The sequence below is a fragment of the Pleurodeles waltl genome, chromosome 7 (genome assembly GCF_031143425.1).
Source record: "Pleurodeles waltl isolate 20211129_DDA chromosome 7, aPleWal1.hap1.20221129, whole genome shotgun sequence".
Lineage (NCBI taxonomy): Eukaryota > Metazoa > Chordata > Amphibia > Caudata > Salamandridae > Pleurodeles > Pleurodeles waltl.
The window spans coordinates 1,067,153,393-1,067,174,961 of NC_090446.1; the positions used below are offsets into that span (position 1 = coordinate 1,067,153,393).

A 21,569-nucleotide genomic window follows, 5' to 3' on the forward strand; every position below is an offset into this window, starting at 1 on the left:
TCTTCTGTCTAAATTTTAGGGCATGTAATCTTGGATATATTGGAAGATTTGGCCAAAGCAAACTCCTTTTTTCAGAAGTTCAATATGAGTTCTGGCCCAGTGTAGGTACTGTGGAACAAGCGCTTAAACTATCCCTAACATTAGGGAAATATGTCAAAGCCAAGAGAGGTGCCATACACATGGCATTCATTGATCGTTCCTGTGCTTTTGACCTAGATGACAGAGAAAAACTATGGGAACTGATGGAATATGCTGATATTGAACCCCTCTTTACTGGATCTGCTTAGATGCCTTCATTGGGATACAACAATGAAAGTGCGATATTCTCAAAATGGTGATTGTACTTAGCCCATAAGAGTTACAAGGGGGGTAAGACAGTGATGTAAACTGATACGTTTTCTTTTTTTCATTCTATATAAATGCCCCAGATTCAGTATTACCCTCCGAGTAAAGTGCGTTCCCAAGCTTGGTCATCGTTTGGTTCTAGTACTTTTATATGCAGACAATGCTGTCCTTATCGCCTGCACAGCCTCTTGATCACAGGCCCTTTTAGATGGCTTTATGGATTTGATGAGACAACTAACAATGAGTTAGTGGTCAACCAGCAAAAATCTTTTATACTGATGTGTGTCCCAAGAAATACGAGATCAAAAAGCTTTCTTATTGGGGAGACTCCTATTGTCAGGGTCCCTAGTTTTAATTATCTTGGCATTTTATTCGATGCTAATTTGTCCTGGGATAGGTACATCAATCAGAGAACTCAAAAACTGGTGGCATCCAGCAAATTGATCTGCATGTTTGCCAACAAACTAGGCCACAAGCCACTTAGAGAGATGTCTACATTATATAGGAGCAAATGTCCTCCAGGTGGTATATGTGGTGCAGGTGCATGGGGATATTCTGGACTGGGGAGTTTGCAGGCAGAAGAAAAAAAAATTTCTGTTGATTGTTGGCTAATTCAAAATCTGCCTCAAGTTTTATCACCCATCTTGAACTTGCCCTAGGTTATCTGGAGGATCAAGTAAGAGTGGCACATATATTAATATGGTTGAAACTATGGGCCACTCCTGAGACTAATCTTTTGTTTATAAGGTGTTAGAGGATTGTCTCAAAATAAGTAACATGAACGCTATTTCTTGGCTAGCGTATGTTAAGAAAATTTTTTGTGAGTTTGGTGTGACTCTATGTGTTGACTCCCTGTATCAATTTGCACACTAAGGAGCTGGTAATACAAAGGTTTTTTAGTAATAAGGAAAATGTTACAGTACACAAATCACTTGAAATGGTCACAATTGTACACTATGTGCCAATTTCTACCACCCCTGGGGTGGAACCGTATCTACCCTGGATAAAGAACTGTGCGTACAGACTGTACCTCACACATCTAAGATTGAACATGGTTAATTTCCTAGTAGCATCTCCCTTGTCAGGTTCTTGGTTTACCTCGTTACCATTCTGCCCTTGTGATGCTGTCTCTACGCAATCTACAACACACTTTATGCTCTTTTTCACATTATGTCACACTTTAAGATCCTGCTTTTTATGCCCTATTCTAACACAAATGAATATTACTATACATCTAGAAGGGCTGTACTTCTAACAAAGTTTTGTGTCTCCAATTGTTTATTTTTCGGTTTTAAATTATATCTCCTTTGTTTTAAAACTAAGGAGGAGATATACTTCTTAACTACTTTAATTATACTTTTAGCATAACTGTTCATTATCTTTTGAAATGCTGACCTTTTAATGACATGTTATATTTGCTGGTTTGTATTGAATGAGTTTTTGTATTTGGCTATTCAACCTAATGTATGCACTTTCTGACCTTTGCATGTTGTCATGCACTTTAGTAATTTCCCTCTTATGCTTCATCTTATCACATATGATTCCTTACTGGCTAGTCGGGTAGTGATATTATTTTTTGTCGCTAACCAATAAACTCTGATCATCTGTTGATATTGAAAAATTTGCTGTATTTTGTTTTAGCAATCTAATATGCTAATTGTGGTTTATGATTGTATATCTATGAATTTTATGCTGTAGTTTCATGGTCATATTTTGACAGAATAAAGAATTTTGACTGACTGACTGACCAAATTGGACAAGAACAGAAGATGATAGCTCTCCATCAAAAAACAGAAACATTATCTCTTAAGAAAATTGGTGCTGAGTTTGAACCTTTGGTTTAAATCACAGATTTGGTTTATACACCAAGTTATCTGGAAAAAGATTTTTGTACCAGGCAAAAAAGATGGAAGCTCACCAAATGTTCTCCACTGATACAATTGTTATTAAAAAGGTCACTTTACCTGAAACCCAGAAAAAAGAAGCCTCCTCCAGTGGTTGAACAGTTTTTTCCCTTGCAAGCCTTTCAACACAAATGAAATTTCCAGGAAGTGACTTGATTGAGAACCCCTGTTTTATTCAACGCGAAACACTTCAGCAGCCTGTAACTTAATGGCAGTATCGGAAATATATCACCTATAGTCTCCCTGAATTGCAGCCCAGTGAGCAGGAAAGATGGCAAGAGTGACCTTTCCAGAAACTTTCTCTAAAAAAATTGAAGAATTTTAAACTGATCACAACCTTTTAGGTCCACTGCCTTGTCTCTATCTCACTTAGCAAACTTGGACCAATGCGTTGAGTACGAGGCAAGTTTTGAGGTTTTCTAGCAGACTGAATATCAACAGCTACTTCCCTCAAGCCCCTTCATGGCTATAAGGCAATCCTGTCAATTTCCATGCCACCAGACACAACTTTAACAACTATTGATGTAACTGGACTGGAAATCTGAAAGAAGACTGTGAATCAGAAAATGTTAGCTTTGTTTAATTGTCAATTGTGGCAGTAAATAGGCAAATAGGGAGTTACCAAAATGTTCACCACTTTCTCCTACCAAATATTCTTCAGTACCCTTGGGAGAACGGGAATTGGGTGGGGGGCAAGCATACAGGATACATCGAATTGCTAGCTCATCAACTGCTCGAGTTTGATGACATCATATCTCCCAGCAAAACTCAGGAACAAGCAATTTGCTATGAGATTCAAACACGTTGAGCTATGGATTGCTAAGTTTTTTTGTAATCTTTTGAACATTTCCTGACTGAGGTGAAACATCAGGGAGGATGGAATGTTCTGACTGAGCCTCTCTGTCTGTATGCACACCCTGCCTGGGATGCACATCACTCTCAATGATAGGGCATGAGAGGCTGCCCATGAGCAAATGGGCTCTCCCATCTCCACTAGAGCTTGATTTCTTGTTCCCCCTTGCCTGCTGACATCGCTTTTGGCATCTAATTGTTGGTCCTCACCACAACCGATTTCCCTTCCAGGTGAGGTGAAAACCTCTGCAGCGCATATCAAATGGCCTTCAATTCCTTCCAATTTAAAGAATATGTCAACATTCACCTCTATTACTTCTAAAATTGCTCCTCAACACCTTCAGCTGACATCTGAAGTCACTATTACCAGATCTGGATACCTGAAGCAGACTGACTAGTGCAGGTTCTCAAACCACCACTGGAGCTGCTGTCTCACCTTGTCTTGGACTGGAATTAATATTTCATAGATCTGAGTCATCGGAAACCAGTGTTTGAGAATATCATGTACTAAAGGTTTTAAATAATAATGGAACCAAAAGACAAGCATAATGGTCACTGACATTAGACCTTTATCTTTCAAACATGACCAGGCTAATGCTTGGGGAAGAGGCAATAACTCCATCTTATGGAACTGTAGAGTTTCAACTCTTGATCACAATAAGAACACCTTCTCTTGTTCCATATCGAACAGGGCCCCTATTAATTTCTTCTGCTGAGATGGCTGTGTAGACTTGACTTCTTTAAAATTATGATGCACCCCAGAGGCTCTAGATGTCTGCACATATCTGTTACATTGGATTCAGACTTTAAAAAGTAAAAAACAAAAACCAGCTAATCATCAATGCGAGCAATAACTTCAATACCTTGCAACTGCAATAAAGCTACCTTTCAAGCAAATATCTTTGTAAATATCCTCAGAAATGTTGACAAACTCAAAGGAGGGGCTCAGAGTTCATAAGTGTGATTTCCTATGGCAAAACTGAAGTAATGCTGACTGTGTAAATGAATGGATATATGAAAATAGGCATCCTGCAAGCCCAATGGCACTAAAGAGTCTCCTTCTGAAATCAATGGAACTATTGTTTTTAATTACACCATTCTGAATGAGGTACAACAGACACGTCTCTTCAAATTCAGCACTGGGTTCTAGCTTCCATCCTGTTTTACCACTAAGAACATCACAGAATATATCCCACACACTCTCTGCACCCGCAGAAGTGAAATTATTGCTGCCTTCTCTAGAAAAGTCTGTTTCCCATCCAGCATCACCTGCTTCTTGAACTCCAGTCTCAGAAGAGCCTTACCTTGAAGAGACAGCCCAGAAGAGTAACTGCAACCTCTGTTTGATAATCTTAGCTCTAGAATGGATAGCACCCATTTATTGTTTACCCATTTATCCCAATGAAGGATACATTTTGCAATTCTGTCTCTCACTGGACTGTCCATTTAGTCAGCAGTAGCTGATGACCAAACAGCACTAAACATTGTGTCCGATAAGAACTGGGCTAATAGTTCAATCTTCACTAGATTCTGAGAAGGGCCGAACTCCCTCCTATAAGCACTCAAACAAGATCCGAAAATATTTTAATAAAGTTTGGGCAGTATAGGCAGCATATATATCTCAATGTTGTGATGCAGCATAAGCCTTTTTGAAAGATGCTTCCACTTTCCTTTCAATTGCATACGAAAGTGATGCTTCTTTCAGTGCCAATGAGAAGGTTGTTGCCCGACTTTCTACGTTGGGAATTACTTTAGGAATCTATAGAAACTGCTCATGAGAGCCCTCAAAACGCTATTAATATGATAGGAATCTTGGGAAGGATGACGTACCCATGTCTTTAAATTCTTTCACACTAATGTTCTTTATAACATCATGCAAAGGCAAATCATCAATTTCCAACAAAGTGTATTGTGTATGAAATTCATCTGCTTCCTGATAGGATTTAATTTGGCAATTGAAAATGTCTCTAATAAGGTTGAGCAATTAATGAAACTGATGCCCTTGTACATATTTGTCTTTTGAAACCTTCTGTTGGTCCTGTTCACCTAAATTCGTCCTTTGCACTCTGCATGGGGCGTCACTCAAAGACCAGGTTACAACTTTCTCTATTAAACTTTCAGGAAAGTATAATAACCTCTTCTGCATCACCCTCAGACTCAATATGCTTGCATTTAATGTATTACATGCAACCACTCTAAAGTAGACGAGAGTTGATGCTAAAAAACTGTGTGCAGCCTTGCTTGAGTATTAACCCACACACTCATGCACTATCTGAAGCCAGGAGAGCCGGGGAAAATCATTGTCCACTTGGCACACCCCTAATGCAAAAGTTCACTCCCTGTACAAGCTCCGCACAAGAATGGGGAGCATGTCCAAGGATGCCCTACCATGAAGCCGTCTTCTAAAACATATCTGCGTACATAAGCCACATCTTTAACATCACAAAAATTACCTTCAAAGGCAAATGGTACATCTCACAGACAGAAAAAACTAGTAGGCCACCTGAGGAGGAGGAGTTTTTATGATACTCATGCAACATAGAAGAAAGACTATGCCTTTTGAGAAAGATTAAGGGAGAGGAAAAAAAGGCTTGCAAAAGGGTCTGCCTCTGGTAAGGACTGTGAAGATGAGCATGGAAGGAGGAGAAATGCCACCATCCACAAAGGATTCCTAGCAAGCGTAATAAATATACTACTGCACAATTGTATAAAATGACTGTGTACAATTACATTGTAGTGAAACATCAGGAAATGGGGTCATGAGTGTGAGGTTCAAGGCAGAGCTTTTATTGAGAGTTTGAACACCCACAAACATGTGGGCTTGTGAGTATGCACAAACTCTTCTCTGGTCCTTTCCGAGCTCAGACATGGCTGGAGGTGTGCTCCAGTAGAGGGCTAGAAAACGTCTCTCTCAGGGTGCAAAAAGGAACGGAGCAAGTCAAGCATTTGTCAGGGTGTTAGGCAAGGGGCTTCTGCACTATTTCTCCACTTTCCCTGTATAGAGAGGCGTGGTGAGTTACTCATGTGGCTGAATTCCTACCAAAAGGGACACTTTCTGAAATTCTGCCTGACAGGCTGCTGTGCCTTAAGTAGAGCGTCTCTGAGCAAGACCTGGTAAAGCAATCCCTAACCATTTCTACCTCTGCAAGACTGGTGGCCACTGAATTTCTTTCACCATCACTACATTAGGAGAAAACAAAGGAGTGCAATGTCCTTTCCAAGTGGAAAGGCATCTTCATTACAGTATGGCTAATAGCACTGGATCAAACATCTTACATAGGACTTATGAGTTGCGGGGGCTCTCTCTTCTCTAAACCAACTTACTACTACCAAGGATACAACCTTTGTGTAATAAAGCCCAAAAGCATCCATCTCCAGAAGCTAAGAGGAGGAGCCTTCCAGGGCCCAAAGGACCCAGGAGAAACATTAGGAGGGGCCTGGACATTAAACCATGGATGACTTCTCTCAAATCAGTGAAGAAGCCAAGAGACCAAGGGATTCAAATTAGATAACCCATTCAAGACTTCCCTAATGGCATGAACCTCCACTGTCCTTGTATAGCAGACACTAAAAACTCAACAATAATCTATATTTTAAAATCTCAAATAAATGTGTTTGTAATGTATTTTTTGCATGCAATTTTAAATAAATAATGAACAATTTCATTAGACTTCAAAAATACCATTCTCCTATCAACCATTAATGTAAAAATGTAAAACGCACATTTAGAATTCTGTAAGCTATTAGATAGACTTGTCAAGGCACTTCCATTTTTATCTGTGGTCTCGTATTAAAAGGGATTGCACAATTTGTTAGCGGCACCAGCTATCCATGTCGACTGGCCAATTATTAGAGTGGAACATGAGTTTGTTTCTTAGTGTTTCTGTCCCTCCCCATGTGACTTAGTTATACCATCATCCCAATTTATTCCCTTAGAAGTGACTTCAAATCTATTAGTGGGACACAATGTTGTGGAATGCAATAAAATACAAAGAAAGCTCATCAAAAACATACACAAATCCATTTCATAATGGGCATCCCTGCATTAGCAAGAATAAGTATTTGGCTTGCAAACCAAGGATGATATTAGGCGTGCACAAAAGTTCTGTAACGTTGGCCTAGTCTTGAGTAATTATCGAAATTTGTAGTAACCAGAATGTATGAATAGTTCTCCGTTTCACATAAAGCAACATTTTCAGTGATATTTGCCTTTGGGAGACGGGCTTGAATAGAAAATGTCTCACAGAGATACATTTTCTGCTCGATCAATATATTTCTTCCTCTAATCAGTCACCTTTGTTTAGTATCTTGTATGATATTTTTATGAGGAATACCCTCGTGGAGAAAAGTTGCTTGAGATGCTGGTGTAATTTGGTTTACATAGTTAGTGTAATTTCCCCAAAAATAAGCATCTTTCTTTGCAAATTTCGCTCACCCCTAGGTGATAGTGTCCTGAAAAGAGCTATTCCTAAATGGTTTCCAGTGAATATTGAAGATCACTTCACTACCTGCGGCTCTCACAAGCTGTGCTGGTAAAAAAAAGCAGAGGTCAGTTCACACCAACCTGTTCGCACCCTCTTAAAGCCAGCACCAAACTTGAGGTGCGCCAGCAGGAATCACAGCGAGGGAAAAAGTGAAGTTTGTGGTGCCAGGTTTCATACTGTTCTCCCAAACATCGGGGTTGGGTCCTGAAGGTGCCACTAGAGAGGTAGGGAAGCTGATGGGTAGGTGTTCAGAGGAGGGGTTCTTGATGTTCCACCATGGAGAGGGAGCACCCTACCTCTCCACAGCCCTATTGTACAAAAAGAATTGACATTGCTGGGAGAAATGAGTCCTCCAATAAAACTTTTAACACATGAATGTCTGTCAGCAACTATGCTAAAGAGGTCTAAGAATGTTTTTGTGCCTCATGTTGTATGCGTCGCCACAATAGAGTTGGAGGCAAGGGAGCGAATAGCTCTTTACCATAAGCAATAACAAGCGCTCTTGACATTTTCCCGTAAAAGCAGTACATACAAATTATAAATAAAATACAATAGCTATGTCCTTTATTAGTGATTCGAGCTTACATCACATGAAAATGCATTTATGGTTAGAGTTAAAAAGGATTACTTATGTAGAATCATCAATACGATAAAGACTTTTGTATGATTCACTTTCGAAGTTGCATTTCCCTTTGAAACACACATGTGCCACCTATCATAGTGTCACTTCCTGGGCAAAAGTTGCATGAAGGGTAGCACAGGCACTGCATTAATGGCCACACCAGGTGCCTTTTTACTCCAGATTGACATACCAGCCTACATGTATTTGAAGGTCCTTTGAATAGTCCATAATCCTTTGCCTTACACTAAACATTCAAAGCACATTTTTCACTTTTTACTCATGCCAAAACCATGTGAGCATACCAGAAGTGATAGATACAAATCCTTAGATTAATCTGATCCACAAATAATTACTGAGTGCATTCTGTTCGATTATGTTACCTCTTCTGTGCCACTAGATACGTGGATCCACCAAAGGTACATCAACAATAGCTGGTCCCAATCTCCCTATAGCTGGTAGACCACCTACTGTGTAAATGGGAACACAAGCAACTTATCAATGAGGTGCAGTTTTATTCCTGTGCCACAACAAGATCGTGATCCACAACTCCCTTAACCAAACCAAAGGTGATGGGTGTAAATGCTTTAATCAATTCGAACCATTGGTAAATCTCTAGGTACCTTTTTTACCCATCGCCTTCTACAGTCTAATCAATTTTAATCACAGTTGTACACTGCAGCATACAAAGGTGCCCTCCTGGTGTTCTTCAGCTCCTGTGGATATAATGTGACTGGAGGATCACATTCGTGACACAGTTTAGAGGAGCAGATGTATTTTAAGCAGGAATGAAATGTGGGGTTGAGGGTTTGTGCTGGGAAGGATGTTGACTGAGAGTGAAGGATGGCTATGACTCTAACTCTTAGTTGTAGTTTGCTTACCTTTAATAACAAAAACTCCACGACAGAAGTCCTTAAAATTTATTCTTCCCATGTCATTTGGGTCCAAGTACTTGGCGAGCTTCTCCACCTGAATGAAACATAGAGAATTACATTGTTTGGTATCAATTTCTCCAGCTTATTCCGCCATACTTTGTAAAGAAATGTACTTCGAATAGCACTAAACATGAAACAAGACTATAATCTCCAATTAAATGCACACGCTGTATGCCCCTTCAATAGGACCTGTTAAGTAAATATGCCACAAAAGTAGATTAGGTCTGTCTGAGCTACCTGACAGTAACCTCTGCCCAACCATACCCAAATTAATACTGTGCAACAGGATTGTTGTTGCCGAATAAAGTGTGATTGACCTTTCTACTTGTATTGTTGGCCACCATGACCTGTACTCAACTGTGTAACTTGTGTTACAGCTCTGCAGTGATTCAGACATTGGCAGGTTAAATGAAGGAAAGCAGAATGCTCCTGGCCTAGTTATGCTGTTCTAGAGTGGAGTGTTCCGGTGAGGCAAAAGAGCGGGCACACCATTGCTAGACAATGGTATAACCTGGGATCTGCCAAATGTGGATGCTAGTAAATACGTATGGATGAAAGTGGAAGAATGAGGTCTCTGTGTGGAAACGGATGAGACATCATGGATAGCAGACGCAAAGTGATGTTGCTGGGAGGAGCTGGCAAGTGATTCCTCAGCAGAGAGGATGCTTGTGAAGAGCCATCTTCAGCCTTTTGACTGAGATTTGCCTTTTTCCATGCACCTCTGGGTAGCTGAGGGAATGTTTGTAAAAATGGTAAATAAGCAGAGAGTTAGTTAGTTGGGTCTAGTTGGGAGAATGACATGGTATGAAGAGATGTTGTGGTAGGTTTAGCGGTTAAAGGTTTGGAATGTGACAAGGGTCAGGGTTTGGAAGGTAACAATGTCAGGTGAGGTGGCAGAGGCCCTTAGGGTTCTGTGCCAAGTGGAGCAGAATTACCTGCTGGCCTCTGTGGTGCTGGCCCAATTATGGAGGGAGCTTATTCAGACTTCTCTAATGGGGTGAAAGGGTCACAGTTAACATTCAGGCCTGCTTGACATCAAGCAATTACGGCAGGGAAGAAAAAGTTGTTGAATCCCCAATGACTGAAGTGATGGACACAAGGAATGTTGGCAGTGGATTCAGGGATGGGAATTCGGAGCATAGATTGAGGTCAGAGCTGCCTTGAAGCATAGAGGCTGGGGGTAAAAGGGCTGTCAACAGAAGATAGGGAAGACAGGATTAGAAACAGAGTGCCAGGAGACCATGCCAACTGCATGGCAGACAGAGGAGGGTGGGTGTGATCCAGGGACCAGAGCACATGGAGAATTTGAAAGGCTGACATGAGTGCCCGGTGTATTGGGCAGCCTCAGTAGAGCAGATACACCAGAGTATACGAACGACATGATGCTTAGAGGCAGAGGCTATTGGACGAGTTCCACAATGAGCAATGCCCGGAGTGTTGTTCCAGTGTCTGCACAGCTGTTAGCCCTTCATGTAGAGTACATCAGGGCAGTGAGATCAAACATAGGACAGAGAACTACAAGTTTGAGTTTGAGGGAACTGTGATAAAGATGGACAGGTGTGGGGAGGTTGACTGGGACAAGTATAAGAACATGAGAGGAGTTAATGATTCGAAAGGAGGGATGGTAGCTGAGGATAGTACGGTGAAGGAAGAACGGCAGCAGCTGAAGAAGGGAATGCATGCTGCTGTGGGTCCTTCGTGAGGCAGCTGAAGGAGGCTAATGGGAATAGAAGTGATTATGGTTTGGTGAGAGTGAGGGCAAGAGAGGAAGGGCTGATGAACGTCAGTTCCAGGAGGAAGTAGCTGTGAGTTGGAGAAGGGACAGAGGAAGGGGAAGGTTAAGGTGGACATGGGTCTATGGCAGACCTTGGGGACCACATGGTTTCAGTGGTCAGTCAGGAAAAAGCCAAACAATGCTTGTGTTTGCATATGAGCACAAGGTTACTGAAGATGCTCGAATCAGGTGCTTTTCAGGAGTACCAGCACATGGTGAGGGATTTGTCCTATGTGGCTCATCTGATGGGAGCAGATAGAAGAGGAATGGCGCCATGTGACAGAGGTGTTAGTGACAAACTTGTTCTAGGAACTGTGTGAGCGACATTTAGCAGTGCAAGGGGTGACCAGGTCCAGCTTTTGGGCTGCGCGAGCGGTGCGACCGCAGCAGGTGCTGACCTCAGGGGGGGCCTGTGTTTAGCAATAACTCCCGAAACTTGAGATTTAAAAGCACCTGCTGAAAAGTTCCTTGTGCGTTTAGCCTTTAAGAAACAATTAAAATGTCAAGATACTTCTTGTTATTAATGTTCCTGCTAAAGAGAGAGATGGGAGTATGGGGCACATTTAAGAAAAGTGGTGCTGCACACAGTGCAGCACCACTTTTCTTGCGCCCCTTAGCGCCCCCCTAATGCCACCATGTGTGCTCCATATTTAAAATACGACGCACCATGGCGGTAGTTAGGGGGCTAGCATCACAATTTTTTTACACTAGTCTGGCGCTTTGCAGGATTAACATAAAAAATGTTGACGCTAATCTTGCAGGGCACCCAGAGGCCTATTGTAACAAATGGAAGCCTCGTTTTAATGCCTGCTCTGAGCAGGCGTTAAAAGTGCTTGAAAAAAAATGACGCGTCATTTTTTGGCCGCCCTAATGGGAGGATGCCCCCTTTGCATACATTATGCCTGGCACAGGCAGAATGTAGCGCAAAGGGTTACAAAGTGGCGCAATGCATGCATTGTGCCTCTTTGTAAATATGGTGCAGTGTTTTTTGCCTTCTAATGCCACATTAGCGTACAAAATGACACTAAAATGGTGTTAGAATGGCACTAGGGGCTCTTAACTACAGCCCTATGGCAGTGCTTAATTTGTGTTTGTTGTTTCCAGTGCGGAGCACTGGCACTTATTTTTGAGGACCGGCGCTTGTTTTTCTGCCTCAAACATTTACTGCAAGAAAAAGATACATATGGGAATGTCGGAGGAAGAGAAAAATGAAAAAGTGTCACAATGGGAAAAAGCAGAAATCCGGAACAGTGAGCTGAAGGGACAGGGAGTGCCTCTAAATGGATTGAAGAGGTCCGAGATGGCTTCAGGATTATGCTGCCTCTGTATTCGGTGTTCACACATTTAGTTGCAGCAGCCGCCTGTATAAGAGGAGGGCTTTGGGCACGCCACCTTTTTGTTTACAAATTAAGCACTGCCCTCTGGGGCATATTTGAAAAAAGTGGTCCTTCACCCTATCAGGAGATGCCCCCTTTGCACATATTATGCCTGGCGCAGGCATAATGTAGCGCAGAGGGTTACGGAGTTGCGCAATGCATGCATTGTGCCACTTTGTAAATGTGGGGCAGCGTTTTTGGCCTTCTAACGCCACATTATCTTAAAATAAATTACACTAATGTGGCATTAGAATGGCACTAGGGGAACTTAAACATGCCCCTATGGGGTATATTTGAAAGAAGTGGCGCTTCACCACTTTTCTTGCACCCCTTAGCACTCCCCTAACACCACTGTGTTATAAACATATTTAAAATACGGCACAACATGTCGGTAGTTAGAGAACTAATGTCAGAATTTTTTACGCTAGTCCAGCGCTTTGCAGGATTAGCGTAAAAATGTTTGATGCTAATCCTACAATGCACCCAGAGGCCCATTGTAACCAACAGATGCCTCCTTCTAACGCCTCTGAGCAGGCGTTAAAAGTGTCAGAAATAAATGCCGAAAAGAAATCTGCCAGATTTCTTTGCACCACTTTTTTGCCCCCCCCTTCTCTCTCCCTACTCCCCCCCCCCCCCCACTTTGCACACATTACATTATGCCTGGCGCAGGCATAATGTAGTGCAAAGGGATACAAAGTGGTGCAATGCATGCATTGCGCAACTTTGTAAATATGGCACAACGTTTTTAGCCTTCGAATGCCACATTAGAGTAAAAAAATGACACTAATGTGTCACTGGAATGGCGCTAGGAGCTCTTAAACAGCCCCTGTATTTTATATGGCTAGCTAAGTGGATTAGTAAAGCCAGGCTTTACAAGTGCTTTAAAACACATGAATGTATGTGAAAGGGGAGCGATGGAGAGATGAGAGCAATGTTTGCCGGGTGGTAGTGAGTGAAACCGAGGAGGAGGTCATGGGGCGGTGGGGGGGGGGGGGGGGGGCACAATAAATTATCCCACAGGGCGCCACCAGTCCTAAAGCGGCCCTGGGGATGACATATGGGAAAAGGTTTCTAAAGGTCAGGGAATACAAGAAGGGTGACAATGGGGGTGACAAACAGAGATTCCAGGAAAAAACTTGGTGGGAGGGGAACCTGGAAAGTGGGATGGGAAGACTGGCCAGTCAGCAACTGACGCCTGCGCCTCGTGTTATCTTTCTGGGAGGACTGAAGTTGCCATTGACATATTTGTGACTCGAGGGTTCACTTGTTTGCCAGCCAGGGCACTGCCCGCTAAATTAAACACCCTTCAGCTCCTCAACATCACCAACGTGTCTCTCCTGGGCTATGTACTCGCTCTTTTAATTCGCGTTTTGAGGTATAAAAAACCCCGTCCGTGGTCCTCAGGAAGACAATTTCTCAAGAACAGTTCGTTGTTAGCAGGTACGTGATCACAGCTTTCACCAGCAGCAGCAGTCCGTGCTGCTCGGCGGAAAAGCAATCAATATAAATTCTCGGAAATAACACCAGCTGGCTACCTTCAAACGAGTCAGATGCTTTTAAAATCATGTTTTAGAATCAAGTGTCAAAAACCTTTGCCGGAAGAAAACGGCAAAGTGTGAGGTGAAGAGTGTCATCTACCCCACGGAAACTGACTTAAAAATCCCATGACATTATCTGGTTGGGTCTTGCCTGTGGCAGATTTAGCTGTCTCCCGTTGAAAGGATTATTAGATCATTTCAGTACTTACTCTTTTGCTTTCTCTACTGCATGGAAGTGCACGTGTGCTCTTGATTTCACTCGTCTGTGTTCTGCTTTACCATTAACATATCCACCCCCATCAAACTCATCAACTGCTTCCACACCACTCCCCATCGAGCTCTGCTTTTTTTGCCTTTTTTACTAAGTACCTGCTCCTCTGTTGCATCCTCGCCCCTCCCTTCTGGTTATTTATCTAAGCTAACCTTATCTGTTGGTCACTCAGCCCTCCCCATCCTGTTTTTTTTTTTTAATAATGTAATTTTCAGAGGGCCCAGGAGCTGCAATTCGCTTGAGGTTGCTCATTCCTACAGAATGTGCTTTAGTGTAATATTCTATTTTGATTTATGGTTCCAAAACGGCTGCCCACCATCTTGGAATGGTGAAATAAAATGTAAAAAAACAGGTATGGTGTTACTGCCTGAGCTGCTGACTTTGGAATTGGGGAACCAGGCTCGAATGCTGGCGTCAGATCAACGTTGTACGTCATCCAGCGTTAAGTAGGTTAGGTTATTTATTAAAAGCATCTCACATCCGGCAGCTTCAAGGTCCTGGCTCAAATGCCAGAACAGACCTTACATACATCACCTCAGTGGATCTGAAATGCAGCTCAACATTTTGTTACAGCATTCCATGACTAATTTGGATATACCACACCTTCCCCACACAGCATCTCAACAAAAACACAAGATACCAAAATCACAAAATACAAGACTTTGGAAACATATTATACACAATACTATCTAAAAAACAATAAATACTATTACATGAACAACAATTGCATCAAGATATGAAAAATGAACAAACAAAGGTTCTTAACTAATTTAACTAATAAAAGATGTAGGTCCTTTGTAAGCCACAACTCTGCTCAGATTCCAAACTCTCCCATCCTCCACTTTCACTGCATTGCAATACATTTTCACTATTTTAAGTAGACCTGAGAATTTGGAGATGCAGCGAGCCCTCACAGGATTCTTAATCAATACTAGTTCACCAACACTAAAGTTGTTTTGCGAAACAGCTATACGCAGATCATACTTGGACTTACGATCTGCCACTGACTTTTTTTTCCTTCCTGAAACCATTATCCACATCCCATTGGACACTGGTATTTCCCCCCCAGGACATCCATCCTGGACACACTTCTGTGCTAGCTTTCATTTCTTTAAACATCTCAAATGGAACTTTGTTGTGGAAGGTGCAGAAAACTTACAAGCATACAAAACATTATTGATACAATTCTTGCAATTCCTGCCAGCACTCATCTCCAATTACACACACTCTTTGATTGCTCTATTAAACATCTCTACAGTTCAGTTCCCTTCAGGATGATATTCACAATTACACACACACTCTTTGATTGCTCTATTAAACACATCTACCCTTACACTTGACAGCAATCTAGCCCTGTTCTTTGAGAACATGCTCCAAGGTGGAACCAGATGTCTCTGTTCAAAGAAAAGATACACCCCAGCAGAGAAGAGCACTGAAAAATCAATGAGGACAATGTTCACATCAAACAGAGCTCCACAGCAAAGGAAACCTTTGATTAAATTGGGGTAAAGGCTTTGTGAAAAATGTCAGTGCTCGCACAACACACCAAGATTAGACCACACACAGATTCAGTGACTGGTTTGTCTCAGCACGAGCTCACAGTGAAGTAGGTTAGACCACACACCATCTCCATGACTGCTTTTTCGCCATCATTGTGATATTCTTCAATATCCATACACGTAGATGAGGCAGCACATCTCTAGGCTGTACACTATAAAGCTTTTTCTTTGTCAAATGGCACACATGCATGGCATGTATCTCTTCACTTTGTCAAACAGGTCATTTGCACAGTACACATCATTTTTCTCTGTAAAACTACATGCGCACACAATACATTTCATGAATGTCCTCTAGGGATCATGGAATGTGACTACTCAATAGAAGAGATAAATTTGAGGAACAAAAGTCCTTATCCCAAGGTCTGTGTGTTAGTGACACTGCTGAGACTTGACAAAGCATTAATCCTAAAAGCTTCTGTGCGGCATAGGAAATTGGTAGGGCACATCCAGTGGTAGTGATGTCGAGGTGCTTCTGACTCGTCATAACCACTGTAAAGATAAGGCCATCCAGAGTTAGGTAGGACCTCACTTCCAACAGCTTCAAGGTGCTGGCTCAACTACAACAATAGAACCACACTGGACCTGGAATGGGGGTCAAAATTCTGTTTCAGCATTCCAGGAATCATTTAGATACCACACACATCCTGTGATTCTGGGCAACTCAATTAATCTCCCAGTGCCTACAAAAAATGAACATGATTTTGTGTAAGATAACTGGTGCTCATGTAAAGCACTTCAATACCTTCGAGTCGAGGTTTGCACTACATAAAATTGAAAAAAAAAGGCTGTTGCATGGTCATGACGAGTAAGTATGCCCAATGAAGTATGCACACATAAATGATATGATGCCAGACCACTCATACAAAAAAAAAATCATGATACCAATGCATGCATGCATAATGATGCATGAGTATATATCATCATGCTGGGGAAGTCCATTTTAATTTTGACAGCTTTTTGTTGATGCTGATCAGCATTGTTTGGCATTTTCAACATACCTCATTTAGGTCTAGTGTTAAAAATATTTGTGTGCTTTACTTATTTAAAGGGACTTTCTGCCAGCTGTCTGCTTCCACTGGGCTGTTGGTGTGTCAGTCACATTTTGCTTCCCCCCATTACAGCACACAGCACGTGGCGGGGGGTCAGCCCACTTCAGCCAGTGGATAACGCCACTTTGAGTGACTGCATTGTGCTCTTTCACATCCGCACACAATGTAGTTCTCTTCAGTGCCAGTGTTTTTGTACTTAATTTATTGCTTTGGTGTTGCCTTTTGTTTAGAGTCAAACGTGATAGCAGGACATTTTCTCCCAGCTTAACCGTGTTGAACACAGGGCACATTTGTGCTTTGTCAGATCCTATCAGTTCAGGTGCTAATGATGTACATTTTTGTTTGGAGTGTCCAGTTTTTCTGGCTGCTGCAATTTCACAGCATATCAAATTGTGTCCGTTTAAAATTGTTCTTGGTGAAGCTGTCATTTTTCTAGTATGCAAGCAAAATAGTACATTTTTAGCTGTACTTTTGTATGTCATGCTGATATGTATTTTAACTGAGCACTGCAGTTATATTTGTAAACCAGTTTAGTCTGAATGTTCTGCCCTTGTGGCTTTCTAGTGTGCTTTCAGTGCTCCCATATGTTTTGTTTATATAGTCATTCAACTTTCATATTACTAGTTTTAGCATTACTAATTTTAGCTTTGCTGATTCCAATGTCCTTTCCTATCTATCTATCTATCTATCTATCTATCTATCTATCTATCTATCTATCTATCTATCTATCTATCTATCTATCTATGCAACACTATCTATTCAACCCTCTCTATCTATCTGACTTTGCATCATTATCTATCTATGCAACAGTATCTATTAATCTGTCTTTACAACACTACCTTTCTTTGCAAACTTTTCTATATGTCTGTCTTTACAACACTATCTTTGCAAGCCTAGCTATCTATGTATAAGAACATTTACAAACATATTACAAAAAGCATTAGCAAAGGCAACGGGATGGCAGCTAAGGCCAGACCGATTAGCTTTTTTAGGCTGGTGTTAGCAAAGACATCTTGCTTCTAATAGAATTATGGGTATAGAATAGTTACTTACACAGGTGTTCAGCTAGGCTTCATCCATTAGTCTGCTGTTGTGTTAATCCCATTTTTAGGTGTCAGCTCTAGATGCCGCGCAAGAGCTTTCTCGAACCCAGACATTTTGTGTCTACTGTAGTGGGCTTAAGCCCACTCATAGGCTTGGGATTTGCTGGCCCCCACACTGCTCCATTACTCCTTCACCCAATTGGTCTTGGCATGCATGCATCATGCCTCTTCTCCACTTTGGCCCTCCCCTGAGATCAGCAACTAACTGTAGCTAAACATACACAGCAGTCATTTTAATCCATTGTTAAGGGACTACTTCATTTTTTTAAATGGGTGACGGGTCACTTAGGACGTTGTGGCTCCCTTGCCAGATGCTCACATTTCTTGCACAGTCTTGGAACCTACACATCCTCATGAGTGCAGTGCTTCTTGGGGAAGCAGAGCACTTCACGCTGCTGCCCCAGAGGAACTTCACCCAAGGCTGCGCGATCGCACCACGACTGGAAAACCCTCACTCGTTCAAGGCAGGAGCCACCACTTGTTTAACTTTCTCACCTTTTTACTACTTATTGAATGCATAAAAAGCACGCTGCCATTGCGCATGAAACTTATTTTCACAGTATTATTAGCGAGGTTCATGCCGCTTACATATGCAACTATATTTCACATGATGCAGAACCAAATGACATCAGTACGCGTCTCCCAGTGCCTCTGTTGTGCATTTAAGATAATCCAGGCTATGGATGTGGCAACGGCTGGACAATTTTTAGGTAAGCGTATTTTACTGCATCCTTGGAGCGCAGTTAAGATTGCTTACAACATGTGATATCGCTGTTAAACGTACTATGCACTTTACGGACTTGCTTACTTGCTTTGCCATTGTTGTAATCCCCTTGTTCTAATGGGATGTGATTTTATTTTAGTTACACCGATTATGGCCGCTGATCTTTGAGGCTAAGACCATTCACTCAGGCCATGGGATTTTAATGTAAACTGGAAACACATAACTGGCCTTGCATAGTCCATATCTGAGCACAAAGACTGTAGCAGCAGAGACCAGAGGATGAAATCACTCACCTGTTTTCACATTAGCAAGATAATTAATATGGTTTCCCCTAAGGGAAATAGATGTGGTTATTTTTACTGCACTGTAATGGCAACAAGGTATTGGGTGTTTGTTTGCCCTCCCTCTGTCATGAGGCCTGTGCATTGACTCACTATAGTTATGCCTCATTTCTTAGCACTCTAGACGTTACAATGTATTTGTCTTGCATTGTTATATATTGCAAATGTTTTCTTTCATACCATTGTTTTGAAACACACTGTAATTTTACTTGCTGTTCAGCCACTTTCTTGAGACTCTGTACATTCTCTGACTGCTCATTGAACACAACAAGTGCCAGGTTTTCTGTCCATTCAGCAATCGTTCTCAGGCTTCTATAGACATAACACAGTAGTGTTTTACCATATTAAGCTAACCTTATAAATTAGGTCCCGTAGTGTTAATTTTTAGAGAGGAGGATTCTAGCAGAGCTGGCACGTCTGGTGAACAGATACCCTCCGGGGCATGCACCTTATGTAAACTGGGTTTACACTTCCCTATGAGGACCACTTGACTGCGCAAACAGGGGTAGGGAGATCTCCACTCCCAGAGATCATGAATAATAATACTAGCCTTCCTGTGCATACAATCACAGGGTAAGGCCAGTAGATTTGTATTATGGTAGCACTATTTATGTTGCACAGTTTTCTAACCACTATTCTGACTTTTATCATTTTTGTCAGTATTGTAAACACATCTAATCTGCTTTATAATAGACTATGTTAGTTGCAATAAATATATTGTGTACCTTCATTGTGCCTTTTTTTACTGTTGCTATTGATATGTATGGCCGAGATAATGTATGAAAAGGACTGACCTGTTTTCCAGTTTTCCCTGAGAAAGGGGGCTAGACTGTTGTGCGTTCTGGATTGCCACAGGTACTTGTCACTCTGTAAGGTTAGGAGGGCAAGTAAGGCACTGTGAGCTAGTCAAATATTTTGTCATGACAGTACTGATTTGGCAAAAGTGGCACAGCCCTTGCATTCTGATGTTCTGTTGTCCCAAGGCACAGTTCTGCAAAAGCAGACTTCCTGCGAGACCTCGAGAGCCAGTGCTCGCACGAGTACTTGCCTGCTGTGCTGCAAAGATGCTTTTGCCTCCAACAAGAAAGCCCTGCATTAATCCAACAACCGAAACACGCAACGTTATAGCTTGCATGGATTTTCAAGAATGTTTTACTGTATGTCATGTTTTCCTTCATGCAAGCCTGTGAAATGCACCCCTTGTTTCAGAAGGCAGCGAGGAGAGATGAGAACCTCACAGAAGAGCATGGCTTCTTTCCAACAAGGAGCTCTCTCTCCCAAGAAATCAGATCAGACACTTGGCATGTTAATCACTCCCCTTCCTTTGAAAATAAACGAGTTTGCTCTCCTTTTCCTTTTGTAAAAAAAAATCACTGCCTCCTCCTGGGTGCACAAACTCCCTTTTACTTTTTCACTCTAGGGCTCTGTGGTCTTTGGTGCCAAGTCAAAAGACTTTTAAAGCTCTTTGAAGGTCTGAACTTTCATTTTGTAGCACTAAGTATGCCACGTGTTCAAAGACGCTGGATTGCGGGTATTTCTTTTTTGTTCAAACTCTGTATATCTTTGGTGTGCACCACTGTAGGGATCATCAGCTGGGAAATGTTTACTTTGCAGACAAGAGGCAAGGTCAGTGACTTTTCAAAAACAGACTTGTAACTACCCACGTTGTCTTGTGAATGATCACATTACATTAAACTCCCTTTCAAGTAGCGATATTGTATGGACAAGTATATCCACAGAAGCGAGTTATGAACCCCAGTTCATTCATTCTCAAGGAACAAAGTATGGACACGTCTCCCAAATGTCCCCTTTGGTTTACACGGAGCTGTCTTCTCGCGCCACGACGTGTGTTTTTGTGCATTCAGTTTTGATCTCCGATGTGTTAAAACAGAGGCCTGAATTACATAAAAGGCCTGAATTACATTAAAGCTGCTCCTGTAAATGGCGCAATACAACCGGAAACTTCAGTGTGCTGCTGGTGTGCAAGTAAAGGATGTCATTTTAGCTTAAATCCCAAAAGAGAAGCACATGCATATCTTTTTTAACCTGCTGCCAGTATTTTCTGGGCATTTTGTACAGTGATATTGCATTGCTTGCGGTAAGTGTGTGTTTGTTCTGTTTGGTGAGCTCATTTCATCTTTTTTTTTTTTCTTAACAGGAGGATGCAGTAATCTTAAAACGTGTTTTCTGAATTGATTTCGTGACTAAGGTTATCTCAGGATGTAATCCCTGTGGTCTGGAAAGCTCAGCTCTTTATTTTGACAGCACATCATAGCTCCTTTAAGTGAATACAAAGGCCTTTCACCGAGAAGGGGCACTAAGCTTGTTGTATCCTTAACAGCTGACGCCACTCACCCGAGGGACAAGGGATTGATTTCCTCATATTTTTTTGCGAAAGTTGTATATGGAGGGTTTAGAAAGCTACTCGAGAAGTATTGATTTGCCACTCATATTACAGACATGCGTCTTGACATGTCGGAGTATAAAGGATACTACATGCTGTATCATATTAAATCCAAACTGTTTTGAGAAGTTTTTAACATGTGATGCCATGAATATTTAAATTGCTTCGATGGTAAATCGTGTTTACATAGTGCTTACTAGCCCTAATGAGGCTCTGCCGAAGAGCTCTGCAGCGAGTAGCACATTGCTCCAGACTCCCGGGTACCTTTTCTTAGTAGGATGAGTTGCATTA

At 41.8% G+C, this 21,569-nt stretch overlaps 1 protein-coding gene across 1 annotated transcript in view; it reads right to left on the bottom strand.

Annotated features, from left to right (window-relative positions):
• Nucleotides 1–21,569, bottom strand: part of RAB11FIP4 (RAB11 family interacting protein 4) — a 1,128,176-nt gene that overhangs the window by 650,268 nt on the left and 456,339 nt on the right. The window contains exon 2 of the mRNA XM_069200002.1: nt 9,086–9,173. Within this exon, the coding sequence (XP_069056103.1) occupies nt 9,086–9,173 (88 nt within the window). The remainder of the gene's footprint in view (nt 1–9,085; nt 9,174–21,569) is intronic.